The sequence below is a fragment of the Sciurus vulgaris genome (genome assembly GCF_902686455.1).
Source record: "Sciurus vulgaris genome assembly, chromosome: 12".
In the NCBI taxonomy this organism is placed as follows: domain Eukaryota; kingdom Metazoa; phylum Chordata; class Mammalia; order Rodentia; family Sciuridae; genus Sciurus; species Sciurus vulgaris.
The window spans coordinates 110,166,546-110,188,200 of NC_136473.1; the positions used below are offsets into that span (position 1 = coordinate 110,166,546).

At 43.2% G+C, this 21,655-nt stretch overlaps 2 protein-coding genes across 3 annotated transcripts in view; both read left to right on the top strand.

Annotated features, from left to right (window-relative positions):
- Window positions 1–8,139, top strand: part of LOC306641839 (P-selectin-like) — a 39,127-nt gene extending 30,988 nt beyond the window's left edge. Inside the window, exons 12-16 of one of the 2 annotated variants that reach the window (XM_079107114.1) lie at window positions 771–956; window positions 1,755–1,874; window positions 3,842–3,872; window positions 4,892–4,947; window positions 5,501–8,139. In XM_079107114.1, the coding sequence (XP_078963240.1) occupies window positions 771–956; window positions 1,755–1,874; window positions 3,842–3,872; window positions 4,892–4,946 (392 nt within the window). In that variant the 3' untranslated portion in view covers window position 4,947; window positions 5,501–8,139. Of the gene's footprint in view, window positions 1–770; window positions 957–1,754; window positions 1,906–3,841; window positions 3,873–4,891; window positions 4,948–5,500 lie in introns of both variants that reach the window. The other variant, XR_013758306.1, reaches the window with a different exon arrangement.
- F5 (coagulation factor V) overlaps window positions 7,974–21,655 on the top strand; it is a 65,597-nt gene continuing 51,915 nt past the window's right edge. Inside the window, 3 exon segments of the mRNA XM_079107115.1 lie at window positions 7,974–8,261; window positions 10,399–10,490; window positions 19,141–19,263. Of these exon segments, the coding sequence (XP_078963241.1) occupies window positions 8,104–8,261; window positions 10,399–10,490; window positions 19,141–19,263 (373 nt within the window). The 5' untranslated portion in view covers window positions 7,974–8,103.

A 21,655-nucleotide genomic window follows, 5' to 3' on the forward strand; every position in this document is an offset into this window, starting at 1 on the left:
TGGTTCTCAAAGCCCTAAGGAGGAAATCTGTGTGAGGACGAGCAGCATGCTGAACGTAAGCCAGCATTTGAGTTGTGAGACATAAGCTGCAATTTTATTAGGCGGCAGGATAAACAGCTCGTATTTTCATAGTTGGAATCTAGACATTTACACCTATGTGATCCTTCCTGGAGAGCTGCCACGCCTTACAGGAACCTTAAACTCTATGTCCCGTTCATCTCGACATCCCCACAAAGCACAGCACAGAGCTCTACAAATCTCAGTACTGCTCAATCATATTTACTTAAATTAGATATAATTCCTGACCTTTAGTTCCCATCCATAAGTTAGAAAAAAGAACATGAAATTCCCTGAAAAGTAATTTAAAGAGGATGATGGTCTTTACTTTCCAAACTTTCAATGTCTACTATGGAAACAAATAAACTTCCAGTTCTAGATGCACTGAGTGTTTATTAAGTATTTTAATGAGCACATGCTGACCTACCAGTCAGCCATCAAAGTACTAATAATAACACTTAAAATAGTATTTTTGAGAGAAAAAAAAATTCCAAATAGTATCTTAGGAGGCAAGGTCAATCCATCGCAGACGTTTAGGGATGCCACCGTGTCCCTCCTTGCTCTTTGGCTAGCGTTCCTTGAGTGGGCGTGAGCGTTGAAGTGGCGAATCTCCTTCCGCTCTTCTGTAGTCTACTCTCTACTGGCAACGCCAGTCAGGTTACAGATGACACTGTGGTCTCATCACTTCATCCTGCATGCTGTTTCTCCTGTAGCCATCGAATGCACAGAACTACACATCAATAAGCCAGTAGTGATGAACTGTTCCAACCCCTGGGGAAATTTCAGCTATGGGTCAACCTGCACCTTCCACTGTCCAGAGGGTCAGTTACTTAATGGCTCTGCCAGAGCAGCATGCCAAGAGAATGGACACTGGTCAACTCCCATGCCAACCTGCCAAGGTACGTTTTTCATACGGTTTAGGAAGTCTTCTCAATACGAAAACAAAATCAGTGTTTCTGCTCTCTGTATTTGTCACGGTCGTCCTCCTTTCTGTCACTCGGTTTCCCTTGCTTGATACACATTTCACATTGCGTCACACAGAATCTCCTTGCTTATGCAGAGCAGTGGGAATTCACTCAGTGACTGCGCATAACCACCACTCCTTTTCAGGGCTCAGATCTGTGAAAGGAGTTCCCTTGCTCACTTAGAATCTCTACTAACACATCTTGAAATTTCAAAATATATTAATCAAGCAGATTCTAGTTTATTTCCTCAGAAGACCTTTGTTTACTACTTACCTCTAGAACTATCACAGATCTGAATTATGCTCACCTGTTCACAAGCTTCATTTCAGCTCCCAGCTTCTCCCCTGCTTTTCCCTGGCAGCTTGTTCTGATCACTTTCTGTTGCATATCTCAATTTTTGATTGCCAGAAAAATTCCCCATGGTTCATTTTATTTGTTCAACCTTCCACGTGTAGGCCCCTTGTGTCTATAGTGTCTTTCCTCTTATTAGGTCTTTCCCTGAACTCTTTGAAATCACATTTAATATTTAAGCCTTAGGAATATGATCCTGGGAGCTTCCCATTCTCTGACCATGGCTTTCTGACTTCCAAGATCTTTCACACCAGGTTCTCGGCACTGCAGGTCTTTGGATGATCCGAGATCATCTTAGAGTCCTTGGGACCCTCTGAAGGGAACAACTGGCCTTCCCACAGTGCACCTCTCATGTCTTGCACATGCATGGTTCTTTTGCAGAGGGGCCATTGACGGTCCAGGAGGTCCTGACTTACTTTGGTGGAGCTGTGGCTTCTACAACAGGCCTGGTCATGGGCGGGACCCTCTTGGCTCTGCTGAGAAAGCGTCTCAGAAAGAAAGGTAAATAAGAGAGTCTTCCTATTGCTTTCTTGTTTCATGAGATTTGGGGTGGGGTGGTGAAGCCACCATTTCAATAGTTCATGTTTAGGAAACATTTAAATGAAAGAAGGCTAAGATAACTGAGTGATCCTGAGGACTGACTATCCAGCAAAATCACCTGGAGAAATTTACCAAATTGTAGATATTACAGGGATACTTGGGCATAGGCTAATAAATCTGAAGTTTTCAGAAGCCCTCCTTCAAAACTCTAAGGGGGCAGTTTTGCAGTTCAGACTTTGTGATCACAAAACCCAAATTCAAAAATGTCATGCTTGCTTCCCCCACCCACTCCTTCATGGGACAGTCATTTCAGGCCGACTGTGTCAGGCTGAACTCTGTGGGACTGTAATGGTCCCTGGTGTCGAAGCTGTGGTAGCTGGTAGGGAGGTAGACAAGTCCCATCAGCACACACATACTCAAGTGGGGCGCGTGTGTGAGGACAGGGACACAAGCAGGGTGTCACCAGAACGCAGAATGGGCCGCCTAAACCAGCTGCGTGGCCAGAGAAGCCTTCTCAAGCTCAGCTTTGAAAAGCAGACGAGAGGGATTTGGCGAAGGGGAACATGGAAGTAGAAAAAGTGGCAGGTGGAAGGGGGCAGCTGGGAGAGTGTGTGCAGCACAGGGTGCCTGAGGCCATGGGGCTCACGGAGAGCGCTCCTGTGCCCGCCCGTGCCGCCAAGACACCTGCATTTCCACCGAGAACTCGTGGAGTCCACGCGGGATCTAAGCAGGGAAGTGGCCACAGGGATGAAGACTCGACTGTGGCCTGGGAATAAAAGAAGGGAATGTCCTCTCTTAGGGTTAAAATCTGCTGTGACACATGCCTGCTCATGATTGCACAGGGATCTTTGCTATCACCCCCCACCGACATAAGGAGGGCATCAGAGGGGCCACTGACGCTCAATCCAGGTCACTGGAAGTGGCTGGTTGAGAGCTCGGCCATTGAAGCTCTCCATGCACCGAGGCGCTTCAACACCTGCTCCTAACTTGCTCCCTCCTCGCGTTCACAAAGTTGCCTCTGCACTGAGCTGTTTTTCCAAAGCCCCTTCACCATGTCTCCCATGAGTAAGTGACTAGGATGATAGACAAAAGATAATGCTGTGCTCGAAGACCAGAAAGGTGCACCAAGAGCTACAACCAAGCCCTCCAGCAAAACGCGTTTGGCCAGGTTCAGAAGGCAGAGGCAAGAGCTCCCGACACAAGGTCCGCGCCTCCGTGACCACAGGGATCACAGCGCTCCCTCCCGCTTTCCCCACAAGTTCTTTCTCTGGTTTGGAGACATTTCTAGGTTGGAAAGGGACCAGCCACCCTTATCCTCTATATCTTTGATAATAAATGAATTCACCTGTTTGGAACAGGAGTTTTTTCCCTGGGTGTATCCAAGTTTGGTTTTGTGCCTCTGGATATTCCACAGCCAGGCAGCAGGCAAACGCCACAGCCATGTCTGAGAGTTGACTGCCAGAGGCTGTGGTGTGGACTAAGGCTGGAAAACTGATCACCTAAGTGACAGGGAGGGAAACCCCACGTCCAGGTGGTGTGAGTTTGTGTGACAGCTGGCCCAGCTCGGGCCCAAGGAGGGACACAGGATGCTGCAATAGGAGACCCGCAAGGACCCAAAGGCTGAAGGCCTCAGAGGCTTGAGGAGCTCTTTTTAAATGAAAGGCAAGAGGAAGAAGGTGAGAGGACTCTGGAATCAAGTACTGTACAGCTTGTAATTCAGCCTACAACAGGCCCTGCCTTTCAGGGTAGACTGCACCCAGTCCCCTTAGAACGAGCCCATCTGAAGGTCATTCTACTGGTTCTCCTCAGTCATTGTCATCACTGACGACTCTGCCCCTCATCTTGTCATCACTAACGACTCTGCCCCTCATCTCGCTTCTTTTTTTTTCCTTTTAAACAAATCATTTGTGTTTTCCCACTTCTTTCAGATGACGGGAAGTGCCCCCTGAACCCTCAAAGGTGAGATGGAAATGTTCTACGGCTGAGTGGGTTGTGTTAGTTTGCACTGTGTCAGGAAGATCATGCACAAAGGCTAACTCCTCTGTATCTTTTGCTGTGTCCTCAGGATGATCCTGAAGTAAGATAATCTATCCCCACCACACGCCATGCTTTTACAATCAGCAAATGTCCTAATTACAGTATAAGGATAAATAAAAGAAACGGTGGGTTAGAGTAGAAACCAAGTGCTAAAGCTGAGGTGCCACAGGCCATCAGAGCTTGCACTTCCTGTAGCATCACTGGGAAGCAGCGGCTGTGCAGCTGGGCTGGCAGAAGGCTGTAGGAGGGACTCAGACAGCATCCCAGCCATGGCCAACACAAACCTGATATTTCAGAGTGGCAAACAACCACAGCAGAGTTGTACAACCTGCTATGATCTTACCTCAATTCATGTGGCAAATGCACTTTAAAAGACGCAGGAAATGCTTAATACTTATGTGTAAGTCTGTTAAGTTCCAGGTGCAAACATATCTGGTCTCTATGAACATCGAGTAGACATTCCAAAGCTGTGTGGGATGTATGACAATTCATTTATATCCTGTACCTGTTTGGACATTCAGCACCCCGACCCACGCCTACTTTGTCAGTATGACTCCTGATCGTTAAGAAAATCAAAAAGATGCCCCTAGGGGGCAGTACCACCATTCTTGAAAACTAATGCTAGATCATCAATTTATCAAGGCTAAGAATTTTGTGATTATTTCTTATCACCAAGAAAGGGGTACAGACCCCTCAGAGGGCACAGAAGAAATTCTGCACATAAAGCATTGACAATAACAGTCTGGGTGTAAAATGCAATGCAAACTACCCAGAGTTGTTAAGTGGGATCTCTAAAATTGCTTTAGCACGTTTTCCTTATTAAAACAGACAAAATTCCGGGGGTGGACTGGTAATGCATGGTTTATGGAGACAATATGTGTGGGACTGTGTTGAGAACTGTGCATTACATAGCAGGTCATCCTTGTGTTTCTGTTCTTTAGCCACCTAGGAACATACGGAGTTTTTACAAATGTTGCATTTGACCCGAACCCTTAAGGTAAGTTAAGCGTTGGTAAGTTAAGACGATATTTTTGAAGGAACAGGAAAAAATGGAAACAATAGGGAAAAATGGAAGAATAGAAAGCTTGATTTTCTTTACATAATCAAGAATTAAATCTGAAGCAAGTATTAAGTCTTCAGGCCACGAAGGAGACGGTATTGGCAGTGAAAGGCAGGTGTGACAGTGAAGTGACAATGGCAGGGGAGTCGTCACGCCTTCTGCAACCTCCAGGATAGAAGTGCTCCAGCAGTATGTCTCCTCCTCCAGGACACCTGGCATTACTGCTGTTGGCTGCTAGGTGTACTGACACCATGCCACCCCTGACACCCCCTGTTACCTGCTGGGAAAACTGAAACTGCCACCACCCTTTTCCAGAGCAGAGCAGAGCAGTAAATAGCTGAGTTTCCTAAGGACAGTGGCCTTGAGCAGAAAATCTGGAATCTAGAAAGAGAAGATTGTCTTGAACATCAGAGGAGAGATATGATGAAAGATTTCTTTCTTTTATTTAAAGAAAAGTACTTATTTTGATTTCTTTTAATCTCATTTTCAGAGACTTGTCTATCTCCCAGCCTCTCAGGATCCTGGTTTGTGAACATGGAGCTTCCTGCTAGACTTGACTTTAACTGTAGCATACTTGTTACAGTTTTCTGTAAAAACCCCTGGATAAAGGGCATGGACTGTCCTTTAGATGAGCTCTGGACCAGAGTGGAGGACCTCTCCACCTCCACCCCTTCCTGCTCCACCTGTGCTCCTTCTCCACACAAGCTGCAGAAGCCAGAAGCAAATGTCTGTGCTGTGGTCTGTGGACTTACACACAGCTATCACTGGAAATACTAGCCAGTCAAAGAGACTGGAGCATTTGACTCACTAGAAGACCAGACTAGAGAAATGAAAATGCCCCTCTATTTGGGGGTTGAGGAAGGCATTCTCTGCAGTGTTGGAAGCCAAGCACATCTCTGACTTGAGGAAACTCTGATAGGATCTCCCAGGATCTCCAGTGATCACTGTCTATGAGGACCCTTAGACCTCTGCTGCTGAGGTTTCCAGAGAAACCTGGGATGGGGCCCAAGACGACAGAAGACCTAGAATCAGCACAGGAAGCCACATCTCACTGTAGACCTTCCCAAAGGACCCAAAGACCAACTTCAATTGTAGAATTAAATGGATTTGTCCCCAAATGCCATGTTCCTATTGATGTTTTGTCCAATAAGGTCTGCATACATCACTTTGTTGTGTATGTGTAGTGTAGTGCACATTATCCTTGTCTTAATTACAGCTCCACCTCTAAATGAGCTGGCAAATAGACATCACACTCCCTGATCCAAGAGAGAAGCAGAGAAGCAAAAAGTCTTCATTACCTCAATGTTCCACCAGAAAGAATGGTTGTGTTTTACCTGGTCTTTAAATCTCATACCTAATAAGTGGGTCACTGAAAGTTATGTAGTGCTTATCCAGAATTATGCAAAAGTTAGAGAGCCAAGCAGTGCAGTCATCTGGTCATGATGAAATGCAATCCGATGACTAAGTCATATAGACTGGGTACACATAAGCAAATATGCAAGTGAAAATGGTCAAGCAGTCTAAAGATTACAATGATTTTTCAGGAATATTGGTAATAACCTTGGGATTTAGGGACACAGTGCTTTATAAAAAGTTTCTCAGACATACTGCCATTGGCATCCCTGACTGCTTCTCATCTGTCAGTTACTAGGCTAGGTATTATATGCCACTGATCTCAATGTTGTCTTCTGAATCAGAATCTGCACTTTGTGAAAGTTATAAGGGAACCCTGATGGTCTCTTAACTTTGGGAACCACTGGGTCCCAAATCAAATGTACAGAAGTGTAAGACCTTGGACAGTTTATAATCTAGTTGCGGTACAACAGACACCCACACAGTATGATAAAGGGGAACAAGTGTATAACTTGAATGGTGTTGCAGGAGTTCATAAAATAGAAAAGTCAAATTTGAGCCCACAATCAGAGAGATAGGTAGAACTCTGGACTTTAGAGAACGGGCAAGCAAAGACGAAGGGAATTCTTCATCAGTAGGTAATATTAGCAAAAGGGGAAAAAGAAGACTGTGGAGGGGAGTTGCAGAGAAGCCTGGTGTCATTAACTAGTGCCTCTTGGAGGTGTCAGACCACAACATGTTGAATGAATTGAAGGCAAGCATACACAGAAGCTTGGAGCACACAGATCCAGGCCCCCTGGGATGAGTCGTCATGATGTCTCAGACGATAGAATTCTCAGGTCCTCTACCAATAGCAAAATAAGATATAGAGGCCTTGTGTGAAACAGATACTTCAGGAAATATGAGGGGCCCTGGAGACAGGAAAACATAATCACAGAAATAAACATGTGCTGTGTGCTTTCTAATGTTAGGCAATGTTTTTTATCCTCCCAACAATGCTATCAGGAAAAACTGGTATTAGCAACCCCATTGTGCAGATGTCAAAACCACAATCTGGAGAGTTGATCCCAAGAGCACACAGTTAGTAAATGGAACTGAAATCTGAACTGCTCATTATCTCAGTTAAGCCCTCTGCTCTGCTGTGCTCTAACTAGCAGCAAGCCCTTACTTATCAAGACAACGGTACCTGGGTAGAAGTTGGCTTCCTCACGAGCTCATCACCCACCTCAACACACAGTGTCTCTGTGGGTAAAATCAGGCAAAATGCCCTTTTTCTCTGTGGGAGGAAGGCTGCAGAGTCTCAGTGCACTGGGAATTGCAAAGAGTGTGGCAAACATGAACTTTGACCCAAGCACCATGGATGGTGGGAGGCTACTGCTTCAGTGGTTTCAGCCAGTGAAGTGTGGCCTGTGAATTCCTGGGCACTGTCCCTCCTGTTGGAGACTCTAACAGGATCTCTGCCTGCCATTTCTTCACCTGTAGAAAAACAGTCACTAACTCTCCCTCTTGTCCCTCTTATCACCAAGGACAGTGATCTTGCCACGCCCCGCCTGGGACAAACCCCAGGAAGTGGGGAGGGAGGGTGAGCCAGAGACTGCAGGGGAGGAGGACACTGCCACCCAGAGCCTCCCAGAGCTCACTGCAGCCAGGACAGTTCACAGTGCGGCATCGGGCACGGCGAGCTGCTAGGCGAGCCCTGCCATTCCCAGGGTGGCAGAGGGCAGGAGAAGGAAAGGAAACATGCTCCTAGACTGCCCGTGCCTCTGGGTCCTGGTGGTCCTGTGCAGCAGCTGGGCAGGCTGGGGGAGCCAAAGGGCTGACGCAGCGCAACTGAGGCAGTTCTACGTGGCCGCTCAGGGCATCAACTGGAGCTACCATCCTGAGCCCACAAACCTAAGGTAATTCAGGTGCAGTGTCCAGGTGGGGTAGACAGGGTGGATAATCTAATGTTTTAGAGAAGACTCCCTTTGCAATTCCACAGGCGTGTGTGTGTGTGTGTGTGTGTGTGTGTGTGTGTGTGTGTGTGTGTTTCTGGTAAATAAATACAATTAATAAAGGTATGAAGAGCGTAATAAACTTGGTGAGAGCTAATTTTGCTCCACTAATGTGAAAAATATTCGACTTGATTGTTTAGATGCTACTTTCTTTCCATGAGTTTGTTTTCAGAACGGTTTATTTGTAGTCTCATTGTTGGTTTAACATGTTGATTGATTCACAAACACCAAGCTCCTTCATCTGCCCTTCTTCCAGTTCCCATTCCATATTTTTAGTAGTCTAGTATTTTTATGTCACTTCTAGTTACATATTATTTATTCCATTGTCATACAGCTTCATCTTCTAAAACTAAAGGTGTGCACATTGTACTTTATTTTGAGAAGATAATTGAAGAACTATTGCCATAATTTTGTTGCTTTCTTAAAAATGACTTTTGAAACGTCGGTCCATGGATATGCAACACTTCAGTACTTTCACCCTATCCTGCTTCCTATTTGGCTTATTCATGGCTGTTTACTGTGACTCTCAATTTTTTTCTCTCTTAATCACTTCCTGGAGTATGGTTTACCCTAGATATTTTGGTAAGGTCACTATTAAAAGGCATGTGTCACTAAGAGGAGGTTTAAATAATATTAAACCCTATCTTTCAGTTGCAAACTATAGTTTTCTAATTGAAAGGTTAAAATGAGACTTCCTGGAAATTAACTAAATCATAGGGTCTATTCAATTTTTCCAGCTAATCTTATTTTTATTCATCTTAAATGGTAAGCCTCCTAATGTGAATCACTTTTTTTTTTAACTTAGCATCATAGTTTAGATGATTGTGAAAACTGTGTTCCTCTTTTACAATTACAAAACCAAAGCAATCTGCCAAAAAAAAGTAATATTTCGAGAGTCTTTTCATGTATCACATTAACCCTTTAAAAATTCCATTGTAACTGGTTATTTAAGAGGGCATTATATACTATCTTGGTCTTATAGTACAAAGAAATTTTTATTTTTAAACGATAATATTGCATTTCTAGTGATTCATCCAAGTTCATGCCCACACCCTTAGTGAACTGCCGCTCGCTCAAACCCCATAGAAAATAACACTCTTTCTGACACCGATCTTGCCTGCCCATGGGTGGAACAGGAGCTTGGTGACTGGTTTCCCGGTAGCAGGCGGTATGTACGCCTTGGGGTGGGGATGGGTAGATGCAGGCCAAAGCACACAGACCAAAAGATCGAATGTACAGCGTTGGGACCGCACTGCACTGGCAGATCTCCCGTGGTTAGGAAAGAAGGGTGGGTCAATTATTGACGAGGGAGCCACCTGGATGGAGGACGTTCTCCTTTCACAGCCTCTGTCATTCCTGTGGAAGATGGTACTGTGGTTAAGACTCAGAACCCTGTTGAACCTAGAAAAAAAGATTAAAATAGGGATTAACTGGGTCAGGATACAGGACAGGAAATGATTTTAACCATTTTGGATCTTGGCTCTGTCATATATCAACTGTATTTCCTTGGAAAGTTACTTAATCTTCCCAAGATAGTTTTTTCATTTGTTTGTTTCCAGTAGGAATCCCAGAGAGTTTACTCCATTACCTATATCCACCCTCTGAAGTAGAAAGTATCCAACAAATCAATATGAATTTAAGATATTCCCTAGTGGCTTAAAATTATAATTTGTAAGAAGTGTTTTAAGAAAAATTGTATTTGATTGATCAGTTGAAAACAGCTTACCTATTTACCTATAAGTGATTTTAATCATTTAAAACCTAAACCTAAAGTTTGAGTTCATACTATGATCTTAGGTTCCTTTTAAGAAAATTGATTCTGAGAAACAGCATTAGGGCAGCCTAAACTTATGAAAGAATGTGATCACAGCATACTATTTTTGAAGAGACCAATAATTATTTCATTAGTTCCACTTATTGTTCATATCTATAAAATGCTGTCATTCTGCTAGAAGTCTGAGGTTATGAGAGATATACTTGGTTATAATGTAAGTAGATGTCATATACATCTTTCAAATTAGTTTCTGCATTTTGATTCCAGTTTGAATCCTTTTACAACTTCTTTTAAGAAAATTGTCTACAGAGAGTATGAAGCAAATTTTAAGAAAGAAAAACCTCAATCCAGCATTTCAGGTAAGCCTGAAAAAAATATATATATATATATTTAAATTTTAGATATAAATTTAAATTCTATGGAGCATGTGTTATTTATCTGTATCTAAAATATCTATTAAAATATCTATCTAAAATATCTATTTGTTTTTACCAGTACTGACTGTGTAAGATGTTGGCCCAGTGCACAGCGAGAATGTGATACCCCTTGCTCATGTTATTGAGAATTTTCAAAAGAGTGACAGCAAAGCATTAAAGCAAACAGAGCCCCTTTTGAGTAGGGGGCCCTTTTAAAAGGCACAGGTCACGTGCCCATGAAACCAGCTGTTTTTAGTCTTGGTCAAAATAGCTAAACAAAACTTTTAGGAATTTGAAGTTTTACCCATTTGTCTAATGAACCAAAGTGGAGCACTGGGGGCTCGGCACTGAATCAGGCACTGTGGGAGCAGCAGTGGATAGAGGGCCTCACACACACCTTGACGGGGCTTGTGGGTTGGTCTAAAAGGCACAGATGTGTCTCAACAGCATGATTTTTTGTTTTAATCTGTCTTCCTGGATTCTTTCAAAGGAACTATGTATAGCTAATTCTTTGCATCTGTCTTTCTCATCTATACTGTTGGTATAATCATGGAGAATAAATTCATTAGGGTTCTAGGATCTTAATTATGGAACCATAGTCCACAGAAATGAAAGAAGCCATCAAGGAAGAACTTCTTTCAATTGGGTCCCCTTGTGAATGACCCCCCCCCCCACCATGCTTCCCTAGCCAGGCAGAGGCCTGTCATCTACCCAGACTCAACCTTCACCTCTCCTACTTATCCCAATCTGCTCTGACTCCTCTCATCTCCCTTAATCTTCAATCCTTCCTCAACCAGCCTTCTCTGAATTCAAAAATCAACACCAACAAAACAAAATCATGATCAGGTAAATTGCAACCTAAAAAAAGAAAAGGAAGAAATCTCCCATGATCCTGCCTGCCTTTTCCTTTTCTCCTTTCCTTCACTACTGATTCCTTGAATGAAGAGTCTACATCATTATCTCCATTTCTTTATAGATTCTTTGTATATGTTCACTTATCTTTATTTTTTAAATATTGTTTTAGTTGTTGATGGATCTTTATTTTTTATTTATTTATATGCAGTACTGAGAATTGAACCCAGTGCCTATGCGAGGCAAGTGCTCTACCACTGAGCCACAACCCCAGCCCATATTCACTAATCTTTAAATAAATATGCATATAAATATTCTTTTCCTTTTTCCACATTTGTGTAATTGAGAACTATGACATTCTAGGTTGTGGGAAAATAAAACTGGGTAAGACCTGGAGCCTGACTACCAGGTGCCAACCAGTTATTGGGGATGACCTATAATTAGAAAGGTCATGACAGTACAGAAATAAGGAAGAACTACGATGAGGGATCTACATTAGGACATCAGAGACCTATCTCCAGTCCAGTGGTCATGAAAGTTTTCCTATTTTTAAGTTGATAGCTTGAAAAAAAAAAAAGAGTACGATCTTGGAAATCCAAGCTGTGGTTAGGGATGGAGATGCATTTTAGACCAAGGTGATTCAGAAGTTAGAAAGCATGTGTATTGGGGGAACCATAACTGGATCAGCACAAACATCAAGGAAGGAATCGACAAAAGATGCAACCAGATGGGGACATGGCCAGATCGAAGCCACAGAAAGGCTTTATCCTGAGGAGAGTAGGAGGTACTGAAAGGATAGATGCAGGAGAGACTCAAATTTGTTTTAGAAGGAGTACGGGTTGGAGAAAGCCAAGTCCAGACTAGAGAAACAAGTGATGGAATTTGGCGTTTGTCTAGGTAAGAATCCAGCAGGGAAGCTGAGGTGGGGAAAATCAGACTATTCCAAAGATATTGAGGAGCTAAACTTGGTAATAAACTGTATGTAGATAATGAGGAAGAGAGAGGAATTGTGATTGATTCTGACATTCCTGATTTGAACAGCAGAGTGATATGCTGCCATTCAATGATAAAGAAAATTTAGAAATAGGAGAAAGTTTGAGAGGGAAGGTTTGGGGTTTGAAATACCATTGAAATATCTACCTAGTGACTCAAATGAGAAGATAGAAGTTTGCCCTTTGGGAAAGACATCTATACTGGACATAAATATTTGGGAGACATCAGAACCAAGATGGTAAATGAAGAGTTTAAGGGGAGTTTAAGGAGAAAAGGTCATAGACAGAGTTCAAAGGAGCAACAAGAATGAAGAGATGAGATCATTCTTTCCTGAAACTTGGCTCCAAATAGGGGGAGAAACAGGTCAGCTCTAGAGAGGAATGAGGGGTCTAAGGATATTTTGGAGTTTCATAAAACAGAATTCAGAAACCTGATATATTAGGGAAGATTCCAATTAAGAAGGTGAGTACAAAGACACCTGAGAGAGAATGATTCATGGAGTTCGAAGAAGCAGGAAGTGCTGGGATTCAAAGCTTGGGCTGGCTCAGCTTGAAGCAGAAGGGCTACAGCCTTCACTGGGAGACAGGAGGAGAGTAAGTAAGGCTGCCTGTAGAGTTAGTCTGTGGCGAGGACAGAAGCCGAAGGACCTCCCCTCATCTATCACAGAGCCTACTCATTTTCATTCTCCAGTTCCAAGTTTAGCATATATAGCAGATACTTAAGGACTGTTTAATGAAATTAAATTGTAGGTGGGTAAAAAGGAAAATGGGCTTGGAAACATAGTCCTTAGGCCTAGAAAAGAGGGACTGGCAGGTATTTGAGATTGCACCTTTTGTGGCTTTTGACAAATTAACCAAATGTTAATGTCATACTGGATAGGACATCCACTGAGTGCAAAGTAGTAAAAAGGACAAATGCCAGCCTGGGCTCCAAGCAATATGGAAGATTTGGTAGTTTTTGAAGAGAAGAGTACTGTGATGGAAATCCTTTCAGATGATTAGCTTTTATAGTCATTTCCTATTTAACTTCATTAACTATAAGTGGACCTTGAGAGTTAATGAATCAGTTTCTGATTCATGTTTAAGTTCATTTCACTTTAAGCATTACTTTTCTGTCAACTTCTGCACATCTCAGATTGCATTTGTTTTAGGCAAACTAAGTATGCCAGCATCCATTTTTACGCAGTCTCTTCTTGAATTCTCTAAGTTGTTTAACTACGAAGCCCTGAAGAGTAGCAGTGGCATTGTGTTCACCTTTGTAGCTGAGACAAGGAAGCAGAGCTGGTGTGAAGGAGAGCCGCAGATTTTGATTGAGAAGATCTGTATGTGAACGCTGCCACTAACCATGAGTTCCCCAGCTTGGCCCTGGGTCATTTGTACCTTTGCTCCATTTTCTGCTCTGCTCATCTGGTAGGTATGATTCTAGCTGACCCCTGAACAAGTCATGATGCTGCACTTCTGCAGGGTGACCCCAGAAGTTGTTGTAATCGTGGATGGGGGCAAGGCTACAGGGCTGACGTTCAGTGAGGCTTGTGAGCACTGGACAGGGGGAGGGCCAGGCTCATTTTCAGGAATTTTGTCACAGGCTTTAAAAGAGCTAGTGATGAGTCTCTGCTTCTTTTCAAGGAAGATTATGAAATGTTTGTTCCCAAAGGCGTTTTAAAATAGCTGCTTCTTGTCTCACGTAATTCCCTGTTCAGCCAGAGCAGGGGACTAGGCTAGCTCATCTCCGGCAGGCATTTCTTTCCATCTTCACAACTCCATGAACTCCAAGGTAGGCCTTCCCCCAGTCCACCTCTGGGCTCTGAGGGGAAGGTGGAAAGGACTTACGGAGGAGCTAATCAGCAGCTCAAAAATATTGCAACACGTGTTTGCCTGCATGTGTTAAGGTATCTGGTTTGCATCAATGAAAACATCCTTTAGTTTTGCTTAATTCTGAAGAATCAGGAAGGGAGGCTGAACAAAAACCCCAAACTGTCACTGTAAAGGTCTCATTAGGAAGAGAACTTAGGAGACTTGTCCTGGGCATCGGGCATTTAAAGCCATGTGATGCCAACAAACGGATTAACCAGGTCAGGTAACCATGACAACAAAGCATGGCACAGGCAGTCTAGGACGCTGGGAGTAGCCAGTGGGACTTCCAGGAGAAGCCGAGGTGGAAGGTAGCAGCCAGATAGGATCAGTGGAAGAGTCAGACATGGTCAGGAGCCAAGAAAGCTGAAGACTTCTGTACTTTTCTAGGAAGGGGAGGGTCTGACTTGCTCTGTGGAAGGTGGAAGAGAAAGCTTTGGTTCCAGAGTGTAGAGCTGAGTTCTAGTGCCAGCAATGCCACCAAATCACTGACTTCCCCTGGGGAACCACCTTACTCCTCCCTCCCAGGCTTTGTGAACCATCTCTAAAATGAACATGGAACTACATGCCCTCCGTGGTCCTGTGCAGAGCTAACACAAAGCAAATGAAAGAAAGCTTCAGGCATAGAACAGTATAAACTCATGGACTAGAAATTCTGTAAAAGGAGCAAGACAGCAATGGGTGGGAAGACAGGGGTAGGATGGTAGGTTACAGATAACCATTGCCGCTGTAACGAATCACCACAAATTCAGTGCCTTAAAACAACACAACTCTTACAGTTCTGGAGGTCAGAAGTTCAAAATGGGTTTCACTGGGCTAGAATCCAGAGCCGTGTTACTGCTAGAGGCTCTAGAGGAAAATCATTTCTTTGCCTTTTCCAATTACTTAAGCTGCCTGTATACATTCCCCCATCTTCCAAGTCAGCAGAGTGGCATCCTCTAATCCTCTAATCTCTCTCTCTCTCTCTCTCTCTCTCTCTCTCCTCTCTCTCTCTCTCTCTCTCTCTCTCTCGCTCGCTCTCATTTTGCAGAGGTTGGGACTGAACTGAGACCTCTCACGTCAGGCTACTAAACTGGCACTGAATTGCACCCCCAGCCCTAACCCTCTAAAATGCTCTTTCATAAGAACCCTGTAACCACACTGGGCCCACCCACTAACCCCCAGACTTCTTCCCGTCAAGATTCTTAGTCACATGCAAAGGGTCCCTTCTGCAATATAAGGCAGCACACTAATAAATCATAAGCATTAAAACACGGACCTCTCTGAGGGAGGGGACTTTATTCTGCCAGTGTCCTCCACCTCAGAGAGCAGCACTTCATCCGCCCAGCTCCCAAACCAGGCCTCACAACCATCCATGGCATCCATGGTGATGTCCCACATGCAGTCCATCAAGTCCTGAGACGCGAATCCCCCAAACAGATCTCGCATGTTCCTTCCTTGTCATCTCCACACCACAACCTGGACGTACATCAACGGGGCCTTCTCTCAGCATCCACACTGGTTTCTCCCCAGGTCATTCTCCACAAATGCAGCCAGAGATTATCCACACCTGGTCCATGCTGTCCCCTTGCTGAGAACTCTCTAAGAGCCTCTGAACACTGTTAGGCCACAGCAAGACTCCGGAAAGCCTGCAAGGCCCTGAAGAGGGGGCCAGGGGTGCAGTCTGCAGTCTCCCCTTCCACTTTGCTCTTGCTCCTCCTAAGCTTTCTGGCCACCTGCCAGTTATCCAAACAGGCCAAGATTTCTGGCATCTCAAGGCCTTTGTACATGCTTATCCCACTCCCTAGAAAGACCCTGCCCATCTCTTGGCTTCTCTGTCCTTGGACTTCAGTTAAAGTGTGGCTTCCTCCGGAAAGTGTTTCCCAACTCTGACCCTCTCCCTGACCAAAAGTGGACTAGATCCCCCACCTAACACTTTCAGAGCACCCTGCACTGTTCTGCCATAAGGATCACCACGGTTGATAATTAAATATTCATATGATTATTTGTTAAAATCTGTCTTTACACAGGGCAGCTGGTGCACGCCTATAATCCCAACAGCTGGGAGGTTAGGCCAGAGGATTGCAAGTTCGAGGCCAGCTTTAGTAATTTAGCGAGACCCTGTCTCAAAGTAAAAACGATAAAAAGGGCTGGAGATAAAGCTCCCTGGTCGAGTGCCCCTGGGTCCAGTCTTAGAATCTGTCTTTCCTACTACCTTACAAGCTCTATGAAGGCAGAGAGTGTATTTTACTCTTTATGCATCATGGCAGTTCTGAATCCTGGAGGATGTGAACAATCAATATTTGTTGAATGAATGCAAAAAAACGTGGAGATTGCAGGATAAAGAGGTGGTTTAAAGTTCAGCTAGATTTCAATTTTAATCATGGCTTTGCCTCTCATTCACTGTTATATTGGGCAAGATATTTAAATTCTCTGAGGCTTATTTTCCCTACCTATAAAATAAGAATTCTAGTGTCTCCCTGAAGACTTCCTGTGAGGAGTACTGCAAGGGCTCAGGGTGCGTGGCTGTCTTAGGTGGGTGCAGAGGCTGCGTCGTCACCATCACCACTGTCAGTGCACGCCTGGGGGACTCTGTGACCACTGACACTTCCCTCTACTTCTGAAATTCCTAATGGGCAGAAACCAATCCCATGAGGACTTATGGATGGCTTGGAAGTTGATCCAGTCACCTGTCTGAAATGGGACTTTGGATGACAGATTCTCAAACTTTAAAGGAGCCAGAATCACAGGTGAAAATGCAGATTCATAAGGTGGTCATTGAAAATTTTTGTTTTAGTAAGACCCCAGGTTATTCTGAAGTGGAGACATTAAGAACTTCACTTTGGGAAAATATGTGATTCTTCAAAACTCTGACTCAATGTTAACGGAAGAGGTTGACTTTAACTCCCCAGACAGAATTAGTCCTGCATCTTCTCTGCCAACCATGTCTCAGTGGTAGCTCCTACTGTATATCTACCTTCAAACTCACTGTAAGCACCCAAAGGACAGGCTGTGTGCATTTATCCACATGGCCCATGACCTCGCTCAGTGCCCAGCCTGTTCCGAGTGAGACCCTACTCTTGAGGTCTGTATCTCTAACCTGTTCCTGTGTCATTAACTGGTAACATTAATCAGGTCAAAAACCTCAGTCATCCTTGGTTTTTCTTCCACATGCCACGTCAATCCACAGGAAATCCTGTTGCTTTACCTTTATGTGTCCAGAATCCAACCTCCTCTATCGCATCACTGCTACACAGGGTGGCCCAGGACACCACAGTCTCCTTCCTGAATGCCAGAGTCCTCTGCTTTCACTCTTCCTGCCGTGACGGTTTATTCCCTGCACTGCCAGCAACAGACCTTCAAAACACATCTGACCATCTCTGTTGCACAAGTCTCCAGTGACTTGCCATTTTACATAGGGGAAAATCCAAATTCCTTCCCACGGCCATGGGGCCTTGTATGATCTACACCCCGCCTCCACTCACCTCGTCTCTTCTCACTCTGCCCAGGCTGTTCTTCTTACTGTTATTTGGATACGTTAGGCTTACTTCTATTTTAGGAATTCTAAACTTGCCCCAAGGCCAGAGAGCTGTGTTATTTAGGCCTCTGGGGTCTCCTACTTCAGAGAAGTATAATCATTTCTTTATGTCCTGGCATAACTGAAAATGATCTTCTTGACCAAAGTTAGCAGTGTCTAAGGAAAGGCAGTGTATCAGAGGGGGACCTGGTCAGAAAGGTCTCCCCTGCTCTCTTGACTTGCTCTGGGTCCAGTCAAGGACTGGACTGCTTTGATTATATGTAATGTAGAGTTAATGTGCTGACTGGGTCTTCCAGATTCAAGAGAAGCAAGTCAGCTTCAGGACCAGGAAGAATGATAGCAATTGCTTCTGGAGTTTCTCTGCATGTTTTTCCAGCTTGGCATTGCAGTCTTTGATGATCCTGAACGCACATTTTTTTTTTTTTTGTTCTAATTGGTTATACATGACAATAGAATGCATTTTGACACATTGTACACAAATGGAACATAACTTCTCCTTCCTCTGTCTGTACATGGTGCTGAGTCACACCAGTAGTGTAATCATACTTGTATATAGGGTAATAATGTATGTCTCATTCTACTGTCCTTCCCATCCCCCATGCCAACCCTCCCCACACTCCCCTCTGCACAATCCAAAGTTCCTTCATTCTTCTTCACCCCACCCCCACTATGGATCAGCATCTGCTTATCAGAGAAAACATCCTGACCTTTGGTTTTCTGGGGATTGGCTTATTTCACTTAGCATGATATTCTCTAGTTTTATTCATTTACCGGCAAATGCCATAATTTCATTCTCCTTTAAGGCTGAGTAATATTCCATTGTGTATATGCATCACATTTTCTTTATCCATTCATCTGTTGAAGGGCATCTAAGTTGGTTCCATAGTTTAGCAATTGCAAGTTGAGCTGTTATAAACATTGATGTGGCTGTGTCACTGTAGTATGCTGATTTTAAGTCCTTTGGGTATAAACCAGGGAGTGGGATAGCTGGGTCAAATGGTGGTTCCATTCTGAGTTTTCTGAGGACTGCTTTCCAGAATGGTTGCACCAATTTTCAGTCCCATCATCAATGTATGAGTGTACCTTTCCCCCACATCCTCACCCACACTTATTATTGCTTGTGTTCTTGATAATTGCCATTCTGACTGGAGTGAGATGGACTCTTAGAGTAGTTTTGATTTGCTTTTCTCTAATTGCTAGAGATGATGAACATTTATTCATGTTTGTTGATCAGCTGTATTTCTTCTTCTATGAAGTGTCTGTTTAGTTCCTCAGCCCATTTATTGATTATTTTTGTGTGTGTATGTGTTAAGTTTTTTTAATTCTTTATATATCCTGGAGATTAGTGAACACACATTTTTTTAAATCTTTGTTTCCACAGGACTTCTTGGACCCACTTTATATGCTGAAGTTGGAGACATCATGAAAGTCCACTTTAAGAATAAGGCAGACAAGCCCCTAAGCATCCATCCCCAAGGGGTCAAGTACAGTAAGTTCTCAGAAGGTAAGGCAATGGCATATCCTTAACATCATTTCAAAATTTAGAACTGGTATTATTAACTGATGTTATTAGGAAATATCCTTTCCCACAACTGGTAACCATAAAAATTGTTGCCTTTGTAAGTTTTGGAAATGGAAAAAACGGTTCTGGAGTCATCTAGACCTTAGGTTTTCATTAGTTCTTGCTCCTTAATAGTTTAGTAGGCAAATTACCTCATCTCTCTGAATTCCAAAATGTTCGCCTTAAAATGGGAATGAAAATAATGTGTACATTAAGTGATGGTTCAGGGTAGGGGTCAGCAAACTTCTGTAGAAAAGCAGTTAGTAAATATGTTCAGCTTTGCAGGTCAGGGGACCTCTGTCATAACTACTCAACTTGACATTTTAGTAGAAAAGCAGTCAAAGAGAATAAATAAATGGATGAGCATGGCTGTTTTCCAATAAAACTTTATTTACCGAAACAGGCAGCTGGCTGAGTTTAGCTACGAGTCACTGACAGAGTGATATAGGACTATCCTGACAGAAGGGGTGGCCTGGCACACAGGTGACACTCATAAGTTGTGTTCGATGGTGGTGGCACTAGAAGTAGTACTTGAATTTTGGACACAGTGGTTAGAAACATTAGCTTTGAAGATTCAGACTTCAGACTTTTCACATTTCACGAATCTCTTTTCTCCTCCCACGTGTTCAGCCCTCACACCTTCGCAGAGAGGAACTGAGTAAGAGAGTTCAACTACACTGCACTGTCAGGTGCAAATCTTGGTTTAAGACACTTATTAATTCTGTGACTTTTGGAAAGATACTTAAACTCTTTGTGCCTCATTTTCTCATCTGTAAAATGAGGATAGAAATCATATTTATCTCAGACATGTTTGTTTTCATGAAATCTTAGAACACTGACTAGCATGTAATAAGCAATCAACAAATATTAGCTATGACAGTAAAAAGGATTTTTCAAATAGTGTTCAAATAATTTAATACCTGATAATCTGTGAGTTAGGAAATGATTTTACACTCATTATTTCCTATGTAAATTACTGTTAAATTCATTCTTACTAAAGTATAAGTGACTCCAGGTCAATGAACTACCTTCCCCACAAACTAAATCCCTCCCCACAGACTAAATCTAAAACTAAGTCCTTGGCTTGAGGATAAACAATGAAGCATTATCTGTGAAACTGCAGCCATCTTCAAAAGCTGATTTGGCAAGACTAGGAGGGGCAGTGTCCACAGGACTCTCTTCTGTCTTCCTAAAATCACACAATGGCATAATGAACGACTGCTTAACCTACTTGGGAGGTCTCCAGATGACTGCTTGAGGAACTCAGCAGTGAAGAGCAAGAGAAACCTCAGAATGTCCGAGTGTCCCTTGCAGGTTCTGATTCCAGCGTGGGAGGAGGTATGAGTTGTGGACTTTGTTCCCCACTAGACTGTTTGCACAGTGAATGGACCTTGCAACATCATCCCTCACTTTACTGTTCATTTGCTTGAATATCCCACCCCCAGACCAAATCTTTTATGAAAAATTACTTGAAATGCCCCACCACTTCCACGAGTACCAGATTATTGGTGCTATTCATGCCTCTGCCATGAATCTAGGAAGGCTAAGTGTAGATGGATGGAGAAAGTAAACTTTTCCTTGGAAATGAGATGCAAATCTAGTTAAGTAGCACCCTCCATGGTACAAGACAAGCTTCTGTTCATCTTACTAGGCCCTCTGTGATGAAATAAGATATCCCCTCTTTGTGTCTCACTCACCCTCACCTGCAGCCTTCCTCTGAGTTTTGAGACTTTTTCTCAGGAGTGGGACAAGCTAACAGTGTGCTTTAAGGAACCCCAATTCCTTCATCTCAGAGGTAAGCATGTGAGAGATGGATGGCAGGGGATCGCAACACTGGGATAGGTTTGAGAAACCACAACAGTACATAGGGCAAGGATGGGAACCCTTTCTGAGAGCAACTTGTGGTTTGTAAAAATGCTTATGTTTCCTTTAGAAATGTATTTAATATGCTTTTAAATCAAGAAATAAAGTGTCTATAACTGTGCCTAATGGTTTAAAACTTTTCTATCACTAATAGAGTTTCAATTTGAGGCTAAAATTTCAGATATTCTATACGAAGCTTGCACTGAATTGTTTAAAACTGGTACCCTTAAGCAAATTTTGTTTTTCAGCAAGTTTCAAAGTTGTTTTGATCATTATCTTTAGAACATTTGTTTCATAGCAAATCTTAATATTATTCTTTCATTTGATTTATATTTTTCATATTTTAAATATGTGAGTTGCCTCATTAGTATTGTACCACAACATTAGTTTGATAATATTTAGCTATCTGTTGGTAACCCAACTCTGTGAATTGATAAATCTCCACTAGAGATTTTGCATCTAAGTGTTACTA